This window comes from Eucyclogobius newberryi, unplaced genomic scaffold, assembly GCF_026437365.1.
Source record: "Eucyclogobius newberryi isolate DKJ021-1_F unplaced genomic scaffold, fEucNew1.0.hap1 SCAF_5, whole genome shotgun sequence".
Taxonomy (NCBI): domain Eukaryota; kingdom Metazoa; phylum Chordata; class Actinopteri; order Gobiiformes; family Gobiidae; genus Eucyclogobius; species Eucyclogobius newberryi.
Window position 1 is genome coordinate 6382371 of NW_027316167.1, and position 24963 is coordinate 6407333.

At 46.1% G+C, this 24963-nt stretch overlaps 1 protein-coding gene across 1 annotated transcript in view; it reads right to left on the reverse strand.

Annotated features, from left to right (window-relative positions):
* The window catches only part of vstm2b (V-set and transmembrane domain containing 2B), a 58438-nt gene extending 34005 nt beyond the window's left edge, over window positions 1-24433 (reverse strand). The window contains exons 1-4 of the mRNA XM_072465853.1: window positions 24193-24433; window positions 23561-23748; window positions 21109-21138; window positions 18875-19340 (exon numbers count right to left, since the gene is read on the reverse strand). Coding sequence (XP_072321954.1) covers window positions 18875-19340; window positions 21109-21138; window positions 23561-23748; window positions 24193-24262 — 754 coding nt within the window. The 5' untranslated portion in view covers window positions 24263-24433. The remainder of the gene's footprint in view (window positions 1-18874; window positions 19341-21108; window positions 21139-23560; window positions 23749-24192) is intronic.
* Window positions 24434-24963: the final 530 nt, after the last annotated feature.

Sequence of the window (24963 nt, forward strand, 5' to 3'; positions counted from 1 at the left end):
ATACACAAACAATAATGAACGTTTAGCTCTGCAGGCAGCTGTGTTAAATAGAACTGGTACGTCCTTGTGCTTGGAGCCGATTCCAATATTCACTATTTTGGGTGCTCAGTGGGCGTGTACTCATTATTTGGAGCTTTTCCCGGTCATGTTGTAGCTCTTGACTTGGCCCGATTCAATGTCTCTGGTCAGCGCAGCATTTGCATTTTAATTGATTGAGGCCAGACAGGTGAGAGTTCACCTCAGACACTCCTTTGATGGTCATTTTAGAGTAGTATGATTAAGTATGAATAAGCAAAAGGATGAACTGAAAGCACTTCATATTTTAAATATAGAGAAAGAGAAATTTCTTCCAGAAATAAAAGGTAAAAGTCCAGTCTGCATATTTCAACTTTATCTAATTAAAAATGTACTTGTACAATATAAGTCATAATTTGACTAGTTTACGGATCAAAAAACGATTGCTGACTCGTTGACTACAAAAATACGCGGTGCAAAGTCAAAAAAAGGTCGACTTTCTAATGAACGCTGTCATCTTTTGAGTGACAGAATAATTATACAAAATGGAAAACAAAACGCTAAAAAAAAACCAAACGCTAAAACACCCGCCAGAATGTTGCGTTTCGCTTTACGCAGATGTGGGAGTCGCGCGGCGCAGAAGAACGCCGAGGCCTGAGATACCGTCAGCGGCGTAATTGAAAAACCACACATGCAGAAAATCCCTCGCACCGTCTCACCCTCACGGGACGGCGTTTGAGTGAAGGGTCATGTGGTCCGCAAGAAACAGAAAGGCTTCCCTCTGCACCTCCAGCGTTTCATATTTCAAATCCTAATTCGACGGTAGGGCGCCGTACCTTTCCATTTGCGTCGAGAGCCTCTAATGTATGCTAATGCCTTGTGCGGGACGTCCACGGGAAAGGCCGCTGCATTTGTAAAGGTTAAAGATAATGCCGGGTCAGATGACAGATGTTAGCCATAGCATTACACCCTGGACACTGAATTAAGTTAGCCCTTTAAGAATCTCGACACATCCTCGCCTTCAATAGAAGCCCGTAATGCCAGGCCACCGTTCTGTCTCGCTCCACACAGTATTAGTCCTCGTCTTTGTGCGCTCGGAATATATCATTTATACAGCATTAAATAACATTTCCCGTGCGCAAACTGTCGCGCGGCGTCTTGCGGGGAAGCCTGTGGAAACTAGCTTCTCAAAGATTTACCGTAGAGGAGATAATCTGCCGCTGCATTCGCGGGATTCAGCGCGAGTGAAGGCGGTGCGTGTTCTCTGTGTCATTCCACCGGGGGGACACGTGGGGGGACGCGAGGGGGGGACGAATATTCGCTGACTGCGCCGGTGGTGCATGTTACCCGGGGTCGTCTCGTCAGCTAAAACAGTGTCAAGAACGGAATGATTACAATGCAGCACTTTAATCCGGACGGCATGTTGGCACCCTCATGCGACTCGGAAATTGGATGATCCTGTTGTTAGCTGCTTCATGAAATGGATTAAAGTGAATTTGGAAGCGGTGGGGCGGCGATGGGGGGGGGGCTCCGCCGGACGGCTGTGTAATTAATTGGGCTGAAATTAGAAATGTGTTGTGACTGAGCAGTTCAAGCTTAATGTAACAGCCCGGGGACATCCTGCCAAGTTCAGAAACGTAGTGAATATAAAGGATGCAGCTGATTAGTGTATTCTAAGTCTCATATAAAATGTTACATCAAAAGTACATCAGGATATTTGAGGCGGATGAAGTTTTTCCCCCGTAATACTAATACATATTTTTTTCATATCAAATATACAGAGTTTACTGGAAAAAAAAAATGATAATATTAAGTTTGACCATATATCACTAGTTTATTGACCTTTTTTGCCCCGCCCACTTTTCCCTCTTTTCCCACGTATCGCCGCTTCTGTTGTAATGACACCTCCGGTCCAGCGGGAATCCCGTTGGTTTAACTGAAGAATGAGGGAAAGTCTCGCCACTAAACGTAGATTGAGTTGTGTAAAATGTCCAATGTTCATGTGACCGACGAGTCAACAATGCATCGGTTCCCATGACGACCTGAAACAGCTTTTTAGTCTGTGTAGAACTTATTTTCTGGAGGTCGGCAGCAGCTCTGTGTTCACTAAAACAACCGGAATAAGGATTGCGTGGACTGGCTTCAGAAATAAGGTGAATAGAGATTTCTTTGCATTTTTTAGCCACTAATGTGCTTCTGCGGGTGAATTAACCGTGTGGGTTTGTGATAAAATGTGAATATATGATTATATTTCTGTGATGTATTTTATCTGCATAATAGTGATATTTTATCTGCATCATTAGTCTAAGAGAAGAACGGGTGTGTGACAAACTGCATTTGTTTGTGAAGGTATCATAAAGATGGGCCAAAGAATGTTGCCCCGGGGGGGAGTTGCACCCCCCCTTGCAGGCTTTATCTCTACGGAAAAATACCAAGTGCCTTGATGTGAGGCTGACCAATGAGAAATGTGACCCGCCTATTCCAGAATATCTAATAAAACCAACCAGCATGGGAAAAAACGGTGTGAGACGCGGGGGTGAGACGCAGGAGGGTCAGCCAGGCTCCTTACAACGGCTTGGCTGACACAGTCCCCGCGTTTTCTCCCATGCATGCCATACAAATGTCTGATATTTCTGTGTCGTTTCATATTCTAAGTTGAATTGTGTTCTCTATGTGTTACGGAATAGCATCTGGTGTATGTCTCCATCCCAGGACATTTTCTGGTCCTATCGAGCCGGACGACAAGCAGCCCCTTCGCGGAGATTGACGGGTGAATCGGTGAAGTCTGTGCACAGCTAAAGGAAGTCCACTTTTCCCGTGGCCGCCCATCGCACCTCATTCTCCGCGAGGAGAGCGCGTCGTTTCGAAGCAGCAGGAGAACACAGGCGACAAAGAAGGTCAGACAAAAACATTGTGTGTGAAAAAGAGTTAGCCATGAAACGTTTTATGCATTTAGTTTGATATTTACTGGAAAAAATATTTTAGGCTCTTATGCCCAGTTTAGGTATTACTGAGGAAATACCCAGTTTCATATTACTGAGGAAATATTGTAAGCTTATGGACGAGATAAGTTTCTCACATAAGCAAGGAGTTTGATTATTGCTGGAAAAATATTGGTTGGCTTTGTGTAGATAAGTTTCTCACATAAAGGAGTTAAATTGCTCACCATGAGTTAAGTTTCTCACAGGAAAGAAAGTCATGAAGCCTTATGCCGAGTTGTTACTGACATAAAGATGAGTGAATGTAAGCGCCGTGCACGAGCAAAGTAAGTAAGAGAGAAGTGTGAATGTGTGAATGAGGATTAATAAGTGATTAACTAACAAGTGTGAATCACAATTAATCATACAAGGGTCATAAGGCGTTATTCTGAGAGATCTAAAATTTGCAGTCATGGGTGAATCTTAAACACCACGTTTATGTCCGGAGGAATCTAATAAGGAATTTTCTCTAGAAGCTTGACATTGACCGTGACTGTAAAGCAAGTAGCATTTCTCTCAGACGACCGAGACCACATAATGCCAGAATTATCACCCCGAACTGTAAAAAGACAAAGGAAAAGTCATAAGAGGATTTTGGAGGGAGACTTCCAGTGTGCTCAGATGACGTGGCAGAGAGGGGGAGATAAGGGGGGTCAACAAGGCAGGAGAATGGGGAGAAAGCAGTTCAGAGGACGCTCTGAAGGAAGGTTAATGAATTAATAGGAACTAAACTCAGCTGGTTTTAAATTTTAGTTAATGAGAACTCTGTAGAACAAATTTAGGGTTTTTTGTTTTGATTGGCAACAATCAATTATAAAGATTTTATTAAACTTGATAAGAGATGAAGATGATTTCAGATTTTTATAGATGGCCAATATTTTGGGGAATGTGATCACAAGACAGGGCACTTCCTGTCCCCGACATAGAAGACAAAAGTTGTGTTTTGTTTTTTGTGTGCACAGAACAAAGCTACGTTTTGTTTTGTTTTATTTTTGGACTTGACGGAAATTATCTTTTTGGACTTATTATGTAACCATAATGCATGACTAGATGAAAGTACAGGACAAAAAGACAGAAGTGTTTTTAAATTTAGGATCAAATACAGGCACGGGCCTGGAAGTGATAATGTGGGTAAATGAGTGACTACTGATGTTTTTGGACATAAGAGTAGAATGGGCAGTAAGTAAAGTGATAGTAAAAGATATATCAGTAACTTATTTATTTGTATTATCATGAGAAAACCTCGTATTGCATGTAGACATAAGTGAGGGAATAAGTTAAATAGTGACGTCCAATGCCCTCCTTGGAAAGACATGAATGGGTCATTAACTAAAGACAACAGGACACCAAGTCATAAAGATAGCCAGAGATAACAGGGGCTATTGACTGGCAAAGAATCTGGAGGACTCAGGATGGAGCAGATGTTGTTATCTTTGCGTATCAACAGCAACACCTCAGGGGGGGTTGATTGATGGGTAATAGGAAAAGTTAAAATTAACAGGGAAAGAATTTGACATTCTAAAGTAAATACCTGAAGGATTGTGGAGATTCAATCAAGAATTGAATAGATTTAAATAAGACAATATCATCTAAATTTAGACGCTATAGAAGTTATGAAAACCAGTGATAACAGGAACTTAACATTACAGGACTCAGGACCGAGTCAGGACGGACCCGGGGGGAGGAGTGTAATGCAGAAGAATACATTTTATGAGACCCGCAGATTACCTGAAGATAGTGAAAACTAAACAGGGGGATGGGTAATCAATACATGAGTTTAGAAGCAGAATGACAGGGATATTATAAAGGATAAAAGTGGAATCCCAGGGGATGCAGTATCTGTTGTTATATCAGCAGCAATGAGAAAGTAAAAGCAGGTTACAAGTGAGGGTAAAGAGTAAGTGAAAGAGAGAAAGAAAAAGCAGGTTTAGAAATTTGGAAATGGGTCTTCCTCCGTTACAAGAGGAAGACAGAGGGAAACAGAGGGGAAGACAGAGAGGAAGATGGCGTGACAAAGAAAAGACAAAGAAAGTAGGTTACAAGGGGAAAACAGGTTGATAAAAGAGATGTGCCTTATGTACAAGGGGAAGGTTTAGGATCATTTTGATTGTTATACACATATAGACTTGCTAGAACAAACTAATACACAATGTTTGTAAAGCACCACATGAGCAGGTGTGAGAGATTGAGTTTGAAACTCACCTGAAGCACATATAAAAGATTAGCACATATTACATTAGATGGGTGATTTTATTCAGGCCACACAAACAGAGGAGATGTGAAATTATTAATTATGTGAAGAATTCTAAGTTGTGAACTGACCCTTATGGCCAGCTCAACGGGGGAATTATTGAGATAATTATTATTGTTTGATGTATTTGAATACATACATACATAAACTTTTAGAGTTGAGACTTTTAGAGTTTGAAATATTTGGAGGTTGAAACAAATGGTGGTAAAACAGATTTACAAGTTACAGATTTGGGAAGTGTAAGATTACACACAGACACAGACACAGGGGGGGGGGGCCAGCGCCGTGGAAGGGGGGGGCTCAGCCAGGGATTTGACCACTGAACTGTGAAAGGTCAAGAGGTGACATTGCGGAGTTGAAGACAGACGCAATTCCATCTCTTCCTTGATTACATACTGGATTAGTGAACGTTGTAAACTATCTGGATTATTGAATTTTGGTTAAATGTAGAAGTTTGACAAATGGGCAAGGCCATTTATCAAAAGGGGGGATGTACGTGTAAACAAATATTCCGAATCAATAATTACTAAAAAAAAAAAAAATTGTAAACAAGAAAACTGTTTGAAATACACTGAACTGTAAAAAATACTTTGTTTATCACCGCAGCAAGTTGGAGATGTGGTGTTTACAGAGACGAGCCAGGTGGACGAGCAAAGTGGACGGAGCCACACCGTGTCGACCTCACACCGACCATTGGAGGGACGAGAACATGGGTGCTCTCATGGGAAAGTGAGAGAAATGTCTGGACAACACAGCGGCAGATCCATAACATCGCAGACGCAGGACTTCGTTTGTATGAGTTTTGTCCAGAGTCTACGGTAGAGTACGATACTCTGCAACAATGGATGAGGAGACAGATTCTACAGTACGCAAAGTACTATACTCTTCTACGATGAACGAGAGCCAGAGGCTACGGTGCGCAGAGTACCATACTCTGTGAAAAAGAATCAACGAGTTATCATCATCACAGCGATGCCGGTAATATGGGTGCTGAACACCTGTATTATGCACCGGACAATCGGGACAATCGATCAACATACACAACTGTGTATACCGAGAAATGAAACATACACAGACCTAAAATAAAGGGAAGAAAATAAGTGATCAACATGAAAGGTTATGAAATGTGTAATGTGAAATGTACAATGTATAATGGACATGACAGAGGCTGAAGAAACACAATGGCATATTATACAGCCACTATTGTTTGCACTAACTAAGAGGGTTTTTATCGGATACAACATAACTACATGCAATGTTAATGAGATTATGAATTGAGATGGGAAATGTACCAGTTCATGTGTCATAGGTGTGACCGAAGCGAGCAGCGGAAGAAGGTCTCTTAAGAAACCAAGCGAGGACGTATGGTGATATGGGGACACTTGTGGGACGTTGTGCCTATGTATCCTTTTTGTGGCCAGCCATGGTCATTACAGATCAGCATCATCCAGAACCATACCGCAGGGTCAAGGTCGAGAAGTTAGTGGACAATCTGGTTCCAGTAGCACCTGATACTACGTATTTGATTCTATTGGGGTGTCCAGAGAGGTCCCTGACGAGTCAAAGTGACTGACCAGAGAGCAGCGGGTTTAAGGGCTTTCCGCTTGTACTTCTATATTTCCCATCACACCGCACAAATTATAGACAAGATAAATTGTCTGTTTGTCAAATTACAGAGATTGACCAATCCGACTCAAAATTTAGGACAGTAAAGCTGTAGAAATGTTATGGGCCGAGAGAAAAGGAGTGTGTTCAATGTTTGAGAAATGTGCATCACTTTTTGTGTGTAAAAGTGTCATTTTAACACCAATATGAAAGATATGTTGAAAACTGAAAAGTGTAATGTGTTTGGCATATGAGACAGTAGACTAATGCTTTGATAAACAGGAGGGAAATGTGATAAAATGTGAATATGTGATTATATTTCTGTGATGTATATTATCTGCATAATAGTGATATTTTATCTGCATCATTAGTCTAAGAGAAGAACGGGTGTGTGACAAACTGCATTTGTTTGTGAAGGTATCATAAAGATGGGCCAAAGAATGTTGCCCCAGGGGGGGAGTTGCACCCCCCCTTGCAGGCTTTATCTCTACGGAAAAATAGCAAGTGCCTTGATGTGAGGCTGACCAATGAGAAATGTGACCCGCCTATTCCAGAATATCTAATAAAACCAACCAGCATGGGAAAAAACGGTGTGAGACGCGGGGGTGAGACGCAGGAGGGTCAGCCAGGCTCCTTACAACGGCCTGGCTGACACAGTCCCCGCGTTTTCTCCCATGCATGCCATACAAATGTCTGATATTTCTGTGTCGTTTCATATTCTAAGTTGAATTGTGTTCTCTATGTGTTACGGAATAGCATCTGGTGTATGTCTAATTCCATGACAGGGTTGAGTAAATACTTGTGCTGAATACTTGTGAATACTTGCATCTGCAGCAAAACAGTGGATGTAGGAGCAGGCGTTCATCCTCTGAGCAGTTTTGAGGAAAGAAAAGGTGCAGAAGAGGACGACTAGAGTGTTTGAGAGTGTTTCAAACGCGGCATTGACAAAACCACCGAGCGCTTTGCATTTTCACTTTGCATACGCAGCCGTTTAGCGAGCGTGCAGCTTCAAAACGCACAGTCGCTCAGCAAACTAAGACACGGCAGCTTTCACGGCCCCTGGGCTCTTGTTACATTTAAGGCACAAAATGATCACTGTTTAATGAGTAAATCACCAGCGTGTAGGCACCTGTAACGAGTCAGGTCCGTGCGTTCTGTGGACGCCACTTCATACGGCTGAGAGACGACACGTGTGGCTCTGAAACTCCGTCTGAGTTTGACTAAAAGACTAGCAGGAGATCTCGTAGTTCTGTGCGTGATGACACGAACACGAGGCTGCTCCGTGTGGGGGTCCGCTCCGGGAGCATCAGACACTTTTAACCAAGAGGGTTTCATAAGAAGCTTAAACGACACTATGATTTACAGATCATCTTCCTCATGGTAGATGTGATCAATGCATGTAAAGCAGACATGTCCAAACTACGGCCCGGGGGCCAAATGCAGCCCTCAGGCCATTTTTTTTTTTGGCCTTCCGGCTAAGTTGGTCCAAAAAACAAAAACAACTTTTTACTTTAAAATTGAAAAAAATCAAGCATTTTAATGTTATACCAACTGAATATTAATGTTCCAAGTCTTATTAAAGTTGGAGGCATCGAAACATTTCAAATGATTCACTTTGTCATTTGACAAATTGGACATTGTCGGGTGGTTTGTGGCCCTCAGCTCAGTATACGTTTCAAAATGCGGCCCTCTGTGAAAAACGTTTGGAAAGTGTGATCGGCCCATGACTGACCCTGGTGCGCCTGCATTAATGACCCTGGTGCGCCTGCACTAATGACCCTGGTGCGCCTGCATTAATGACCCTGGTGCGCCTGCACTAATGACCCTGGTGCGCCTGCATTAATGACCCTGGTGCGCCTGCATTAATGACCCTGGTGCGCCTGCATGAATTACCCTGGTGCGCCTGCATGAATGACCCTGGTGCGCCTGCATGAATGACCCTGGTGCGCCTGCATTAATGACCCTGGTGCGCCTGCATTAATGACCCTGGTGCGCCTGCACTAATGACCCTGGTGCGCCTGCACTAATGACCCTGGTGCGCCTGCATTAATGACCCTGGTGCGCCTGCATTAATGACCCTGGTGCGCCTGCATGAATTACCCTGGTGCGCCTGCATTAATGACCCTGGTGCGCCTGCATGAATGACCCTGATGCGCCTGCATTAATGACCCTGGTGCGCCTGCACTAATGACCCTGGTGCGCCTGCATTAATGACCCTGGTGCGCCTGCATTAATGACCCTGGTGCGCCTGCATTAATGACCCTGGTGCGCCTGCATGAATTACCCTGGTGCGCCTGCATGAATGACCCTGGTGCGCCTGCATGAATTACCCTGGTGCGCCTGCATGAATGACCCTGGTGCGCCTGCATGAATGACCCTGGTGCGCCTGCATTAATGACCCTGGTGCGCCTGCACTAATGACCCTGGTGCGCCTGCATTAATGACCCTGGTGCGCCTGCATGAATGACCCTGGTGCGCCTGCATTAATGACCCTGGTGCGCCTGCATGAATTACCCTGGTGCGCCTGCATTAATGACCCTGGTGCGCCTGCATGAATGACCCTGATGCGCCTGCATTAATGACCCTGGTGCGCCTGCACTAATGACCCTGGTGCGCCTGCATTAATGACCCTGGTGCGCCTGCATGAATGACCCTGGTGCGCCTGCACTAATGACCCTGGTGCGCCTGCATTAATGACCCTGGTGCGCCTGCATTAATGACCCTGGTGCGCCTGCATGAATTACCCTGGTGCGCCTGCATGAATGACCCTGGTGCGCCTGCATGAATTACCCTGGTGCGCCTGCATGAATGACCCTGGTGCGCCTGCATGAATGACCCTGGTGCGCCTGCATTAATGACCCTGGTGCGCCTGCACTAATGACCCTGGTGCGCCTGCATTAATGACCCTGGTGCGCCTGCATGAATGACCCTGGTGCGCCTGCATGAATGACCCTGGTGCGCCTGCGTTCATCAGGATAACCACACCTTTAGGCTCTTATAGAAGTCTATCCAAAAGAACGCTGTGCAAACACACTTTCAGCCTCTAAAATTCACTGTTAAGAGGCAGAAGAGCAGCAAATGTTGCTTTAATAAACCCAATTTAAAATGAATAGAGCCTGACAGACTTTTGTATAACCAGCTGCTTAAGTATTTATTTTACATTACGAATGTTATACCAATATCTGCAGTTATATTGGCACCTCCAGCTCCCTTATATATCGACATCCAATCTGCTCCCCAAAATCCAGACATAATATACATATACTGTTCTGAGAGTCCATAAAATGCCATTTCATGTACGTTATTAGCTGTAATTCTAAGTGAAATGAAAATAGGCACTCTCATTTTAAACGTGGCACATTCGCTGACTGCCGCCAATCTCATTTGAATAAATCCAATCTGGAACACGAGCGCATAAACAACACGCCATTTACGCCGCTCGAGTTCAGATCGCCCCGTCAGAGAGTTGTTTTTACTCAACGGTCGCTTGTGACACGGATCTCAAATAAAGTTGTAACAGTTGAAAAGGGGAATTAGTCTGACTCGTGTCGTTAGCCTGAGAGCAGCTTTAGCCTCTGACGTGCCGCGCGCTGGAGCAGTAATCGCCACGGCAGCAGCAGCAGCAGATGCAAGTTATATAAATGAGCAGTGAACACGTAACTTGGAAACTTTGTTGCTAATCACTGATGAGAATGTGGTTTTAATTACAAATCCCAGGGCTTACGGAGGGAAACAGAATGTACTCCATTTGTCTGGTTTGTTTCCAAGTCTCTGCTCGCTTTTTTCCTTTGCCCGTCGACCAATCGCCGTCCTTTCTCCGCGTTCGCCCGCCCTAAGCCCAAGTTCTCCTCAGCGGCTGCGTCATTACAACCGTTTAAGCCGCTCGGAACAGATGCCGCAAAGAAAAAAAACAGTACTATTTGTTCTAAACCTGTCCCAATTAAACAGAACACGGCAAACGCGAGCATCTGAACTGACATAATGAGATGTTTGCGCACTGAATCAACACAACATTTGTTTTGAGGAGACTTCTGTTTGCGCTGGGAAAATAAGACGTAAAAAGGGGATTCAGAAGCTGGACGGATTTTAAATGAAGTGCCTGACGAAACGGAGAATAACAAGGAAATTGTGTTATATATTATATATGCTCCTTTCGTGTAATAGATTCTGGGTTCTACATAAAATATTCACTTTTATTGAACACAAAATTAGGGGAAGTACGATATTATTAATATACAGTAAATGGCATTGTCAATTGCTCTTATTGTTATTATGTTATTCATTCATAATTCATAAAAATATGATGGTTTCTTTATGCCTCTAGTTTAAGAAGCCTTAGAATATGGCTACATTATGACTAAAAGAACAATATAAAGACGTGGTTCCCGACCTTTTGACCCCTATTTTGACCCTCTGACCCCTATTTTACACAAGGATAAGTTTTTTTTCTGGTTAATTTGATGTAACAAAACAGTATAAAATACATTAAAGAAGCAATTGACATGCATTAACATTCATACAATCTAGTTTGAACCTCTTTTCTAAAAAAAAAAAAAAAAACTGCATTTGAATGTTTCGGGAACCTGCTTAGAGACTGCTGTACCGGGACAGACGCACGCAGGGGTCTCTGTAGGGGTCTCTGCAGGGGTCTCTGCAGGGGTCTCTACCCCATGCCCGCGTGTGTCTCATCAGGATTTCTCATAAATGGAGGACGCTCGTGTGGGCTGTGTGCGTGCCTCGTTGCCACTCTCTTTTGCAGCGTGCATCAGAGTGTTCAACATCTCCGCGCCGATGTCCTGTGGTCGAACGCCAAAGTCCCGTCTGGGGGCCAAACCTCCTCCGCTCTCAGGCCAAACTCAGACAGAACTGCGACGTCTGCTCGGTTTGTTTCAGCGACGTACGTGAAACGAATGGGTCGTTTTTGTCTTCCTTTGTTCGTCGTGAACAGTTATACAGTTATATACATTATGGGGCAGTCGCTCGGGGGTTCAAATCCCGCTCTTGACATAAACGTACTCGGTTGACCCACAGTGTCTGCGGTGAACGCTGCTGTTATTCACTTAACTCGCCCCTGTGTCTGCGTGCGCCGGTGTGAATGGGTGAACGGGTCCTTCATGATGGTTACTGTAGTAATTAATAATCATTTAATATTGTAATGCATTAATATACCTTTCATTGTTATTGCAGACTGGACACACACACACACACTCCAAATTCTTGCTCTGTCTGCTTGTGTCTGCTTCTCCCCCAACTTCTCTGTCTGGGTCAAGGGTCACATCTCACGACCATATTAGGATGTCCTGGAAGGTAGAGCCTGGTACGGCTGGTGCCAGAGAAGATCCACCTTCTTATGCGGTCTGCCCAGACGATGGGCAGACCGGTCTGGGGGAACTTGAGGGACAGGCGTGTTTTAATCTGTTAATTTTGTAATTGTAAGGAATAAACTAACTAACTTTTATTTTAACGACCATAATCTTGTCTTGTTATTCTCAGAATAATTAGAACCTAACAGTTACACACCTCTAGTCTTCTTTTCAACACGATACACACAACCCACCACCTTTCCCCCCTTTACAGAGTATATATATTTCAAACACAGCAAAACCAGCAAATTACAGGCAACGGTAAAATGTCAAGGACGGCATGTTCGGACTCCTGTAGAACGTGCACAAAGCCTCTCCATAATTCACACAGGAGATACTTTAAGAATCTGTGGCTAAAGGTCATGTTCAGCAGAGGATGTATTGACCAAAGCTGTCACTGTCAGTATCATCGCTCCACCGGGAACGAGAACAGGTTAAAATATCACATTTTTATATCTTATGAAGGGAGAGCAAATTCCCAAACTCTCCAGAATATCACTGGCTTATGGACATTTCCTTAAACCTTCTGGGCATTTTATCCACTACATTTGTTTCATTTTGATGCTTGTAATTCATCACCTTCCGAGGAACTTTTCCTGAGTATTGTAAAATCAACGTTGAAATGTTCATAATGTGACACAAACGCAGCGTTATGTAACACATAATCTCATCACGCAGGCGGTCGGGTTCACAAATGTTTGTCCCGATAATGTGATTTCATTTCACTCGCTTTAATGAGTATCGAGTTCCAACACGAGCTTTAGTATCGATTAGAATCCGAAGTAAGAAGTGAAGTGAGCGCAGGGTCGAGGCTGACGTGGCATTTAAAGGCACGATCTCACTCGATGCTCGTCCATAGACCTACATCAGACCGTGTCAGAGTGAATACAAATAGCTTCCATCCTCAAAAATGAATATATACAGTTTGTGGGGCATGATCGTGCAAAGACTTGTGCAGCGAGGAGTGAAGAAGCTCAACGGAGACAAACAACAGCAGCCGTGAGCTTCAGAATCCTCCCTCGATCATCACTGTAACCAGCACCTTTACAAACAGGTAATACAAACCGAATCCACGGAAAGATCTGAACCGAGCACACGCAAATAACATCAGAGCGTCCCTCGTTCTCAGATCTGAACTGTAAGCTTCGACGCGACGGCTTTAATAGGCAGCCCCGACCGTCCCGTGAGAGGCGGACAGCGGGTGAGGGAAGGAGCCTCGTTCAGCTCTGATAGAGTCTTCTCCCCGGCCCAGGTCTCTTTGAAACACTGATCAAAGCCGCCGAGAACAGAAGCTTAGCGTTCGAATCTTCAGCTCGCCCGCCGAGGACAGCACATATCAGAGCCGGTGTAATGCCGCCATCACCTCCACGAGCACCGATCACTTAGAGTCGACATTTTGTCCCTCAACAGCCTGCTGCGCCAAGGCGAGAGTTAAATCTGATCCAAGTCAATGGGAAATCAATCGGGCTTTTATTCTCCGCTGCTTTTGATAATGATTGCGAGTCTAAAGATCAGAACGTGAACTCATTTGGCGGCAGTGGATGTGGCAGGTGGCCTTTCGAGCCGGGGAGACAAATCTGCAGAGCTTTTTGGATTCTGTGAGTTGTAATGTTTTTAAACATAACTTTTGACATTTCTGCTATGCCTCAATTTTACTCTCTAAAGATTTTTCAACAACCAAAGGTTCCATAATGCTTTGCTTCAGGCGGATCTCTGTAAAGTCGAGGGACCAAGAAAAACAACACAACTCATATTCACCTGACAGATTTGTCCCCGATGCAACGGGACGCTCTTTTTAAACATTTGTATTCTTTCATTTTTGTCAATTCAAATCTTGCTTAATTATTGCCTAATTATTAATAAATATTGAATTCATTATTTAAGGTTGCACTGTGTAACTAGACACGCGGCTCGCCACCTTTTATTTCACATTATGGCATTACAAATCTATCTCCATGGAAACAAACAAGTGCAATAAAAATAATGAGAAATTCAACATAGATAAGACTCTAACCATACTGCGGAATATCCCATGCTAAGCAGTAACATCTCCATGGAGACGAGGAGGTGGCGAACCCTCCACAAGAACAGTTACATCGTGCACCTTTGGTTACCATGACTACTTTGCTCTAATCAGAAACATTCCTCTCGTCACACACAGACTCCTCAGCCGTGGAGCACAATGAGCTTCAAACGTGTTCTGTCCTCTGTGGAAGCGTCTCGGGAGAGTCATGTGTTTGCATTATAGTGGCATAAGTGCGGGTCCTTATGCCACTATAATGCAAACACATGGCTGAGGAGTGCTAAGTACAGGGCCTTTATAGCAGCACATTGTGTTTGCATGTCTCAGTTCTGCAAGCAGCATCTGCCGAGGAGCTTTTGAGCCTCGATGACTGCTCTCAGAACAGGCAGCAGCTCCACTAGTCTTCCATGAGTTTTAATTATTCACAAGTATGCTTCATTGAACAGAACTGGGGCAGGCAGCGGCGCAGGGAGAAGGTAGATTACAACTCTGCATGCGCCCTGCCTCCGTCTCGCTCCCTTCCTTCGCTGCGCCATCTGGCAACCTGCTGGCACAGGCACTAATAAGTCCCTGTAACACGTTCATACACAAGTCAACCAAAGTGCTCCCTGATCAAAAGAAACGGCACCAGCGACAGAGGTGTGGCTCATCGGGTGAATACACAATGACTCTGCAGCAGCTCCGTCATGTTTCAGTCATTCCAGCCATCAAAGGACGCATCCTCTATGTATGAAGCAGAAATATGCATGCTCCTCTCAAAGGCAAAAGTCTCACCTTCATAAAAGCATCTTCTACTTTACTTCCTTTCTGCCGTCATACAATGCAGGTATTTATGTGATTCGATCACCTCTAGGCGCTCTCACTTTCTCTGCTCACAGACACACAGGCAAATGATAACTCTGAGCTCCAGTGGAGGATGAAAATGAGTGGTTGGCTCTGTCAGCGTATGTAATTGTTGGCCTGGCAATCACTGACAATTGTCTGATAAAAGCTCAGCTTCACCTGCAGGAAAATCCTCTGAGATGACCAACACTTTGAACGCTACAATTTGTTTGATTTGTAAAAAGCCCAGCAGCAAAATGTTGGACGATTTGAGGCTAAAACTGAATCATGATCTGATCCCTGTGACACACACTCCTCCCTTTGGTCAACCTTTGGTAAGCTTGGAGTGAGTGACAGGTGGATTTTGACAAATTTTGTAGATTTTGTGGAAATTATCTTTCTGGCATTCTGTGAAGGGCCAGAATTGTAACTAATAAACTTCAAAACTAGTGCACTGGAGTCATGTTACTATCCCCACATGGACGAGATAATCATCATAAAAATACCTCAATGGGCAGAAAAAACATGATCGAATAATGAATACATTCTCCCGCTCATGTAAAGAGCTGTGCTATGCAACTCATACAGTCCTTGGTTTAGTCCGGTTAAATTGGCACAAGTCCATCTCAAGGACGTACGCTCCAAACACAGAGTAAACAGTGACCGAGCTCGGGGCGGGGCGAGTGCCACACGGTTACCTCCAGGTAATGGACTTTAGTGTTGGTTTAGTCTGAGCAGCGGGTGATGAATGCCAGCTCTCCGCGTTGCACACACAAATAAAGGTGAATTAAATAAAGAAACAACTCTTCTTTGTTGTTATTTCTCACTTCTTTCTTTGCCCATGACAAACGTCTCCCACAGGAGGAGCTGTTGAATGCCTCCGTTATCAGTCATTGGATCAAACACTATCACCTTATATGGACTGGCACATCCCACTCCAGCCTCCAGCGGCCAAGTCCCGCCTCTTGGCGCCAGTGTTAAGGTCGGGGGGGGTAGCAAATAGCGCCCTGGAACCAGCTCCTGGAAAAGGCTCCCATTAACTCTGAGTCCGGGGGCAAAATGCAGCCCATTGTGTCACGTGAATCATAATCAAACTGGAATTATTATCCAGACTCTAAGAACTCGAAGTCAGAATGTGAATGGTTGCAATTAGTAACATGCAACAACAGCAATTCTATAAAGCAGAACTAAGTAACTGCACCTGCAGCTCCCACGTGAAAAGAAAGACTCGGAACAGACGGGTTTGTTGTTTTTCTTGTCTTCTTTTCTTATGGAAATATGAGAGAAAAATCACATTCAAAAGCATTTCACATAAATATAAAGAGGCGGGGTTTTCATGTTGCAAGGCTCTGGTTTTCAGCTCGGAGACAACGGACAGTTTAAATTCAACCATCACAGGGACAAAGACGTTTAATAAGGTCAAAATGTTACTCAAGTCAACATAACATTTCCTCTACAAACAACCAGATATTGTTTTTAATCATGTTTAAAACACGCTAAACCCAGTGCTTCCTCAACCAATGAATGGCACAAAGTAGTAAATCCAGAGGAAACACTGCTAAACCTGCAGCTTAGACCTCGACAAACCGATTCTTGACTTAGTTTATCAGTTCAAGCTTCGCTCACATGTTGATAATCCTGGACGTGCTTAAAATGTGGACTTTGAACAGAGCCCTACTATCAAAATATAAGTCGTAAATCTAATTCAATCTAATTCTTCCCCGAAAATGCAATTTCCCTTGGAGCATGTATAAAATATGATCAGAATCAGCATTTATATATAATAACTCAAAACGATCGCGTCACTGTATCCAACAGCTTCTTCCTCTGCAAGAACGGCACGCTCACTTCAGACGAACAGAGACATCTGCAAACGCAACACAAACCTCCAAACTTTACCCTCTCTAGAGCTGAGTCCTACTTCTGTGACAAGTGAACACGTTGAAACTGTGGCTCGGTTTATGCACAATTAAACATCAGAAGCGTCAGCGTGGAAACCCTGACGGACAGCTCCACTCCTTCGTGTGCGTCTCACTTGATCTTCGCTGATCGCTTTCCCTCGCCCCAGATCTGACATCACGCAGACACAGCCAGGAATCATAAGCCAAGCAAAGGAAAATCAATAGTGGAAACTGCCTCCATTTATTTTCCACACTGTGAAAAGAAACACAATTACATAGTGGCTTTTAAAATAATGGGCATCGGTTCGACCAGCAGCAGCAGCAGCAGAAGAGAGAGAAATCACTGCAATCTGCAATATAGAACGTGCTGAGACCAGGCTTTTTTTTTTTTTTACGAACGCACCTGAAGCTGAAAACATGCCAGCGACATCAGATTTGGGAGACAGGTACAAGAGAGAACGCCACAGGGTAAGGCGAAAAAAAAAATGTCTACAGGGGGGGAAAGATAAACAGCCTGTCTGCAGCGACACAATCTGATCCGCCGAGACAGAAGAACCTCGGGACGGATACCGAGCGGCGAGCGAGACGAGCGCGGCATGCAGAGCGGCCCAGGAACCAGACGCTGTTCCGTTCAGACGCCACCGGGGGTCACTGTGGCTCCGCTGCCAGGCCCCGGCGACGCTGGAGAGCATGAGCGGGGGGGAAAGATTTAAAAGGCCCTATTAGAACGGCTGAATCATAGTGGAGGAGAAAGCATATTTTTTGAGCAGCCGCCACTTCTCGGTCGCGGCGCTAATGTGGACGTCCTCGGCGGTTGACGGGCGCGTCCCGGGGGCAGTGAGTAACGGGCGGCAGTCATTAGCGGCGAGCGGTGGTAAATGATTCATCTTTCGGCAAACAGAGAATAGAAGCGGGCGCAGGTTTAATTGGGATGGAGGAGAATGCGACGCCGCTCGTAAACTGGGAGAGGGAAGAAGCTGAATTAGGGGAAGAGGAAAAGTGAGAGGATTTTTGAAGAAGGCTTTGTGTGTACATATTGTCTTCTTCATCCTGCGTGTTGAGCTGGAAGTGTGCAGTGTTTGCTCGGTGAACACACATGTCCAGGTGAGAGAAGGATCATGTTTTTCAGCATTTTCAGTCTTACGTCTTAATTGTATTGACGAAAATAAACAAATATCCATCCATCCATTTTCTACCGCTTGTTCCCTTTCGGGGTCGCGGGTGACTGGAGCCTATCCCAGTGACTTCGGGCCTTAGGCGGGGTACACCCTGGACAGGGGCCAACTCGTCGCAGGGTTAACACAGAGTCATAGACATTACAGACAGTTCACGCTCACATTCATTCACTAGGGCCAATTTAGAGTCACCAATTTTGCCTAACACTTACATGTCTTTGGACGGTGGGAGGAGCCAGAGAACCTGGAGAGAACCCACGGTAACACGGGGAGAACATGCAGATTCCACCCAGAGAGATCATGTGATGTTGGTCTGGTCCGGGAATCAAACCCATGATCTCCTTCTTGGGAGGCAAGAGTGCTAACCGCCTTTGCCACCGTGCACCCCTCAATAAACAAATATAGGTAAGAAAATAAAGCCAAACTGTGGACAAAGTGCTTTCTACTGTATTCCCCCAAACACAACACATTCTTTAAAACAAGTCACTCAAATATCACAATTCAACTACAAAGAGAACTAACCTTGAAACGAGGCTAATCATTCCGTCTGTGACACTGAAAACAGCCACTTTCATTTGGCCTTAATCTCCCGTAATGGCTTAAGAAGTGAGTGCGATCATGGATTAATAACTATTCCGTCCACTCAGCGCTCTCCTCAAACTTCTGGCCTGCTCCGCGCTGAGCCCTGATCGATGTAAAATACTGAAATCGATTGCGATTGGGGGGGGGGGGACGACTCACCTGCTCCAAGCTGCTGCCAGAGCGCCGCCGAGCCCGGCAGAGGGGAGGCAGCCGACTTCACCCCCGCGGAGGCGGTGGTGGAGGAGATGGAGGGCAGGAGGCCTGGCTGCGCCTGCTGTGGCCCCTTCCCCTTGGCCCCTCCTCCCGCCCTCTGTCCTCCTGGTCCGCCCGGGCTGGGCTCCGAGGTGGCCCGGCCCGCTCCTCCTCCGGGCACTCCCCCGCCGCCGCCCGCTCCCAGCCCCGCGTTGGTATTCCGGAGGGGCCAGCGGTTCTGGATGTGGGACACGGCCTCCTCTGCCACCATGGCGTCGGCGCGGGTGATGCGGAGCGCGGCGTGCACGGTAAATTCCTGAGTCTCGTCGGCCCACAGGTCGGACACGCGGCACTCGTAGATCCCCTCGTCCTCCTTCTTCACCTTGGACAGGCTGAGGCGGTGCGAGATGGCGTTACCCTGGACACGCACCGTCTGGAACAACAGCACCAGTTTAACGTTCATGTCAAGCTAATGCTAATCTATGGCTAATGCTATTGTGTGGCTAATGCTAATGTGTAGCTAATGCTAATGTGTAGCTAGGCCTGTCAAGGAACTATAATTTTAGGGTCTCAATATCTAAGGCACTTTTCTGCGCATTAGTGGGACAGTTTTGTTACGTTGAGAGTCACGTGACGCAGCCACACGACCAGACCCGGAACAAATCGAAACCAGGATTTTTTTTCAGGTTTTTTTAAATGAAAAAATTACTAAAATTGTTAAAAGAATGTGTTATGTGAGTTTTTTAAAGAGTTTTTTCAAAGATATCTGTTTTTTTCTTATTATACTTCTGTGCCTAATCTGTTTCTGCACCTAATCTGTGTTGCAACAGTGAAATTTCCCCATTGTGGGACAAATAAAGCTTATCTTATCTTATCTTACATAAAACTTTCATCATTTGCTAATACGGCGATAACAACAGTGAATCCCTCATAGAAAAGAATGGTTTAATAAAGACACATTTTAAGAGTCGTATAAATGAAAGTTGGAGGATTTCACTTTCGTCCTTGAGTCAACACAATTTCAGCTCATTTGCATAACGCTAGTGTGACTAGCACACGACGCCGCGGATGGGAAAGAGCTGGATTATGACAGCTCGGGTAACTTTGTGAGGCAGTTAGAGCAGTTATTCTCTTCAATTCAAGGAAAAAAAAAACCTCTCATTTCAACAAATTGGTCCTTTCTTAAATCGAACAGCTTGAGTGAGGGCCTTGGTTCCACGCAGAATTGGCCCCTGGTAATTAAACTTAGGGTATTTTATTCTGACTGTAAAATCCGCTGAGGCTAAATTCATTTCCGAGTCTTTAACACGGCCTCCTGAACCAAAATGTGACCCATTTTCATCAACGCACGCCACTTAAACCTCTGCGGACGGAGCGGCGGGGGGGGGGGCAGTTAGCACGTCGGGTGCGTCGGATTGAAATTGGGGATGACCCTGCTTACGGCGGTGCACATTGTAGTCTCGGCGGCGTTGCTGTTTGTCTCGCCGCACTCGCAGAACCTACTGTTGGGAATAGTTCAGATCAAGTGCCTCGTTCACCAAACGATGCTTTTTTCCCTCTTCGGGACGACTGCGAGCGCGGGCGAATCAAACGCGGGCCGAGATCAAACGCGGACACAAACATCCGAAATCAAACAAATACGACGAGTGCTCTTGAATATTAGATGAGGCTGTGGAAGGACGAGGAGCGGCGAGTCCGGCACGCCGCGTAGACCCGACGAGGTCAAGATGGCGTTTTATGACTGAAGGCAGAGGTCCTGGCATTAAAAAGCCCAGCAGGCCGCCGCATTAGCATCACGCAGCCTCCATTTCCTCTAATAAGTGCGGCCTTTATCGGTTTAACGCGGCGCCGGAGCGAAACCTGTCAAAACATGTTTAAACGTTCGACAACGGCGCCGCGGTAAAGGACAGAAACGTTGCTAAAGTGCAGGAGTTAAACTTCGCCATCAGGACCAAATTGCGTCGCTATCTCGCGTCGCGTCGGGGAAACAAATAGTCCAGGCCGAACGCGGCAGAACCCCCGGCGATGATGAACGCCCGCTCTATCTCCCGGCGCAGACAACATCCACCTTCTTCTGATAGCGCGCGAGCCTCAGACGGATATTCCGGCATGAGCGAATTTGTTGTTTTTAAACTGTAGGAATCCGCGATATACGCCCGGCGCCACCGCGTGTGGGGCCGAACGAGGAGCTGGGCACTTACACTGATTTTCGTGGCCTCCCTCGGAACGATCTGCAAAAAGGGAAAACAGTTTGAGATGACACAGATGCAACCAGATATCAGCTGTTATATAACCCCGGCAACGAGGCTTTTTTAACCTCCCTCCCTCCCTCCTCCCTCCCTCCTCCCTCGCTCAATCAGTCAGAGAGGCAGACGGCGGCAGGGAGAAATGGTGGCGTGCATTCTCTCTCAAAGGCGCCATTGATAACCTAAACCCCCCCCCCCGGCGCTCGCCCGCTGCATGTTTTAATGTGCTTAGACCCGCAGAGGAAACGCCGCAGATGCGATTGTCCCCGACTTCTGCCACGAGAGAGAAGAGATAGAATTTATAAAAAAGAGAGAAGGACTCGGGGCTGATTCGTCACGCCGAGGGGCAGAGCTGATTCCCTCTCGCGTCGATAACGGCGTCGACCCCCCGCCCTCTCTCTCTCGCTCGACGGCACGGTAAAAGTCCACATACCGCCCGCCAGCCCGCCCCCCACTTCGACGCCCGTCCCCGATTGCGGTGGCGAGTGAAAAGGCGGCGCACGAAGTCGGACGGCGGCGACCTGTTGCTGCCGCCGAGTGGTGCTGGCGGAATACAGTGCGTTTGCGGAGTTCAAGGATGTGTTTTGTACCTTTGATGCCACATATTTCCCTTTCGTGTGCAGTAAACGTGACAATGTCGTTTCTCTTTTGTGGCGCGGTTTCTCACAACCAAACAATCGTAGTCGTATTTTGATCATTGTTATCTGGACCGTACAGACTCATTGTTAAATCGTAAATATTCTTTATCTACAATCCTCCAGTCGTCATGTTTCTGTCTTTATTCGTTTCAGAATGTGTTTTAGAAGTGTCCAATGGAACTAACTAACTAACCAGTCGACCAATCGTGTAAATGATCACTGGCTTACCGACCGCTAACATACTAGCAGAGCCGCTTAAAGGGCTAACAGTGACGCAGTATGCTAACCCTTTACCCCCTAACTGGAACTGGCCTGAGCACATACAGCTGCAGTGACTGTGAGAGGAAAGGCATCTGGTTTAATCGCTGAACTGTGAGTGGGGCTATTTAAAAACGTGGGCTTCGTTTTTGTGTAACTGTGTTTGGAACTGAATTAGTTTGTTCCCACTGGGCGACTCCTGATAAAACAGCTCCATGACTCACCAAAATAAAACTCAATGTTCGCACCAAAAAGAGCCTGAGGGTTATTTATATATATATATATTTCTATATCACATCTAAAGTATTGTGTTTTGAACCTGCTGAGTAAATAATTCATCCAAAATCTGTGTATTACTCCATATCTTTAGTCCAAAACAAGCAGGAGAATAAGATGTAATGTTTAATCTTTGATAATGTTGTGTTTTATTCTCAGTTTCTTCTGGTGGGGACATGGGCCACGGGCTAGTCGCCGCGCTCTCCCGTCCGAGCGCTAACCAGGCCCAACGCTGCTAAGCAACAGGTCCGTTTGGATGAGTCTCTCCCGGAACGACGCGGTGATTCACGTCCTGTTTTTAAAATGCGGGCGTATCTGCGTGTCATCCCGTCGGGGTCATCAGGTCGGGGGTCATCGGGTCGGGGTCATCAGGTCGGGGTCATCAGGTTGGGTCATCAGGTCGGGGTCATCAGGTCGCGTTCATCTCCGCGTCGTGTGTGTGTTTTGCATAATGCGTCGTCCTCTATGCATACGTTATGAGGTACATTTCACGTAATATCTGATTTCTATGTACAAGAGGCAACACTCATTTGTATGTATTGTACTGCAGTACTGAAGTACATTATTTAAGATAGCTATTTCTAATGTACACAGATATGATTGAGAATACTTTATCAAGCTCATGAAGTTGTGGTGAAATATGTTGGCCTCGGGCTGCTAGAAAAGAGAATATTTTATGAATAAAGTGTGTTATTGATGAAAGTCTGAACATTTTGACTTCATAAAGCCACTGTCCTTGTGTCAAAAGGTCTTTTTCAAGTGTGTTTTAGAGTCTGCACAGTCCAGACAGCGATGATCGAAACACAACTACGATTATGTCTTACAGTCGTAATCACAAGCGCAACTCGATTGTGTCACGTGGGAATGAGAGTGCAGTGGGGGGGGTTCTGTGCTGCAGGTTTTCCAAAAAGAACCTGTTTTAAAACATCGAGTTGTTCTCACGTTGCACCTTTTCACAGCTCATTGTGTCAAAAAAGCACCGACAACGTGAGTCGACGTGACTAATTGCAAGTCTTCGGCGACGATCCGCTCGAATAGGTACCGCGTCGGTCTGTTTTTCACGGGATGTGGATAATTTGCACACACACTCATCCAAAGGTCAGGGGTGTTTGACGCCGCGAGCCCTGGAGCGCTCGTTTTCCACGCAGAGGTTTTTTTTTTTAATCAAAAAACAACACTTTTCGTCCACCCTTCGCCCTGGCGTTGACGTCGAGCGAGCACCCTTTGCCCGTTACCTTGACTCTGCTGGCCGGCGAGCTGATCTGCAGCTCCTCCGGCAGCTCCTCCGGCTGCTCCTCCTTCAGGTACCACCACTGGATCTCCAGAGCCATCGGTGCGGCGCCGACAGCCTTGAAGGCGCAGGGCATCTCCACGTCCTCGCCCTCCCCCACGCTCACATCTTTAGGGACTTCGGTAAATGCGGCTTCAGTGCATATGTATGAGAAGAGACGGAGATAGAGAGAGGGAGAGGAGCGAGAGGGGGGGAAAAAAGAGAGGAAGATGAAGGGAGAGAGCGACAGCAGCAGCAGCAGCAGCAGCAGCAGCAGCAGCAGCAGCAGCAGCAGGAAAAGCAAATGTGAAACTGTTGCTTTGGATCATTCTGCAGTTGTCCACAAAAACAACACTCGTATCTGTTTATTTGCGTTTTCGTCTCGTTTTTGGTGCTTCCCAGAGTGATCGGGGCGAAGCCATGTTCCATTACAACATGTGTGACCCATCACCAGCCTCAGCTTTTAATTTGGAACGCAAATTACCACAGTTTTATGACCTTCAGGCGCGATAAAATAAATAAAAAATGAAAAAAAAACACAACGTCATGCCATGTATGCCCGTTAAAATGATGAGGTAATCTGTGTTAATCACTTACCATGAGCGCGGATGACAAAAGGTGAGTGGAGGATGAAGCAGAGGAGGCTGTAGACTCCGGGTTTACCCATGTCACAGTATCGGGCTCGTCACGCGCGCGGCGTTGACATCAGACGGTCATTTGACCTAAATGTGGGGCAAATAACTCCGAATACGGGAAAAGAGGAGGAGGAGAAGAAGAAGAAGAAGCACAATCCACAAGTAACAACGCCATCAGCCAGGCAACATGTACAATCCGTGCGCGAGCGTGTTTCAGCACCACGGAGAGCGAGAGCGGAGGGGGAAAAAAGAAGAACGACAAGTCAAAGAAGTGGTTTTAATCCAAGCCAAAGTCGTCTCCCGTTATTTCCGCGCTGTTTCCGAGGCAAACTTCGCGGTGAGCCCGATTCCCGGTCGACGCAGGGCAGTGGCAGTGCTGGGTCCGCTCCAAAAACCCATCACCAGAAGCGTTTTCCTCTGAAGCAGCGAGAACCACACGCAGCGGCGGCACCGGCAGACGGAGCGGCCGCGGAGCAACTTCTGTCCGCGGCTGTGACACGGGGCTGTCCGCCGCTCTCTGGAGGGGGGCACCTACCGGAGCTTTGTGTGCGTGTGTTTGTTGTTGTTATTGTTGTTGTTGTTGTTGTTGTTCTGTTTGTCTCCCGCAGCAGCCGCGTTTAGTCCGTCTTCCACTCGTTCTGGCTCTTGCCGCTGTCACCGACACGCAGCCTTCCCGCCGTTTGATGTGCGCCGCGCGAGCGTGGAGGCGCGAGCAGCAGAGGTCCCCCGCGAG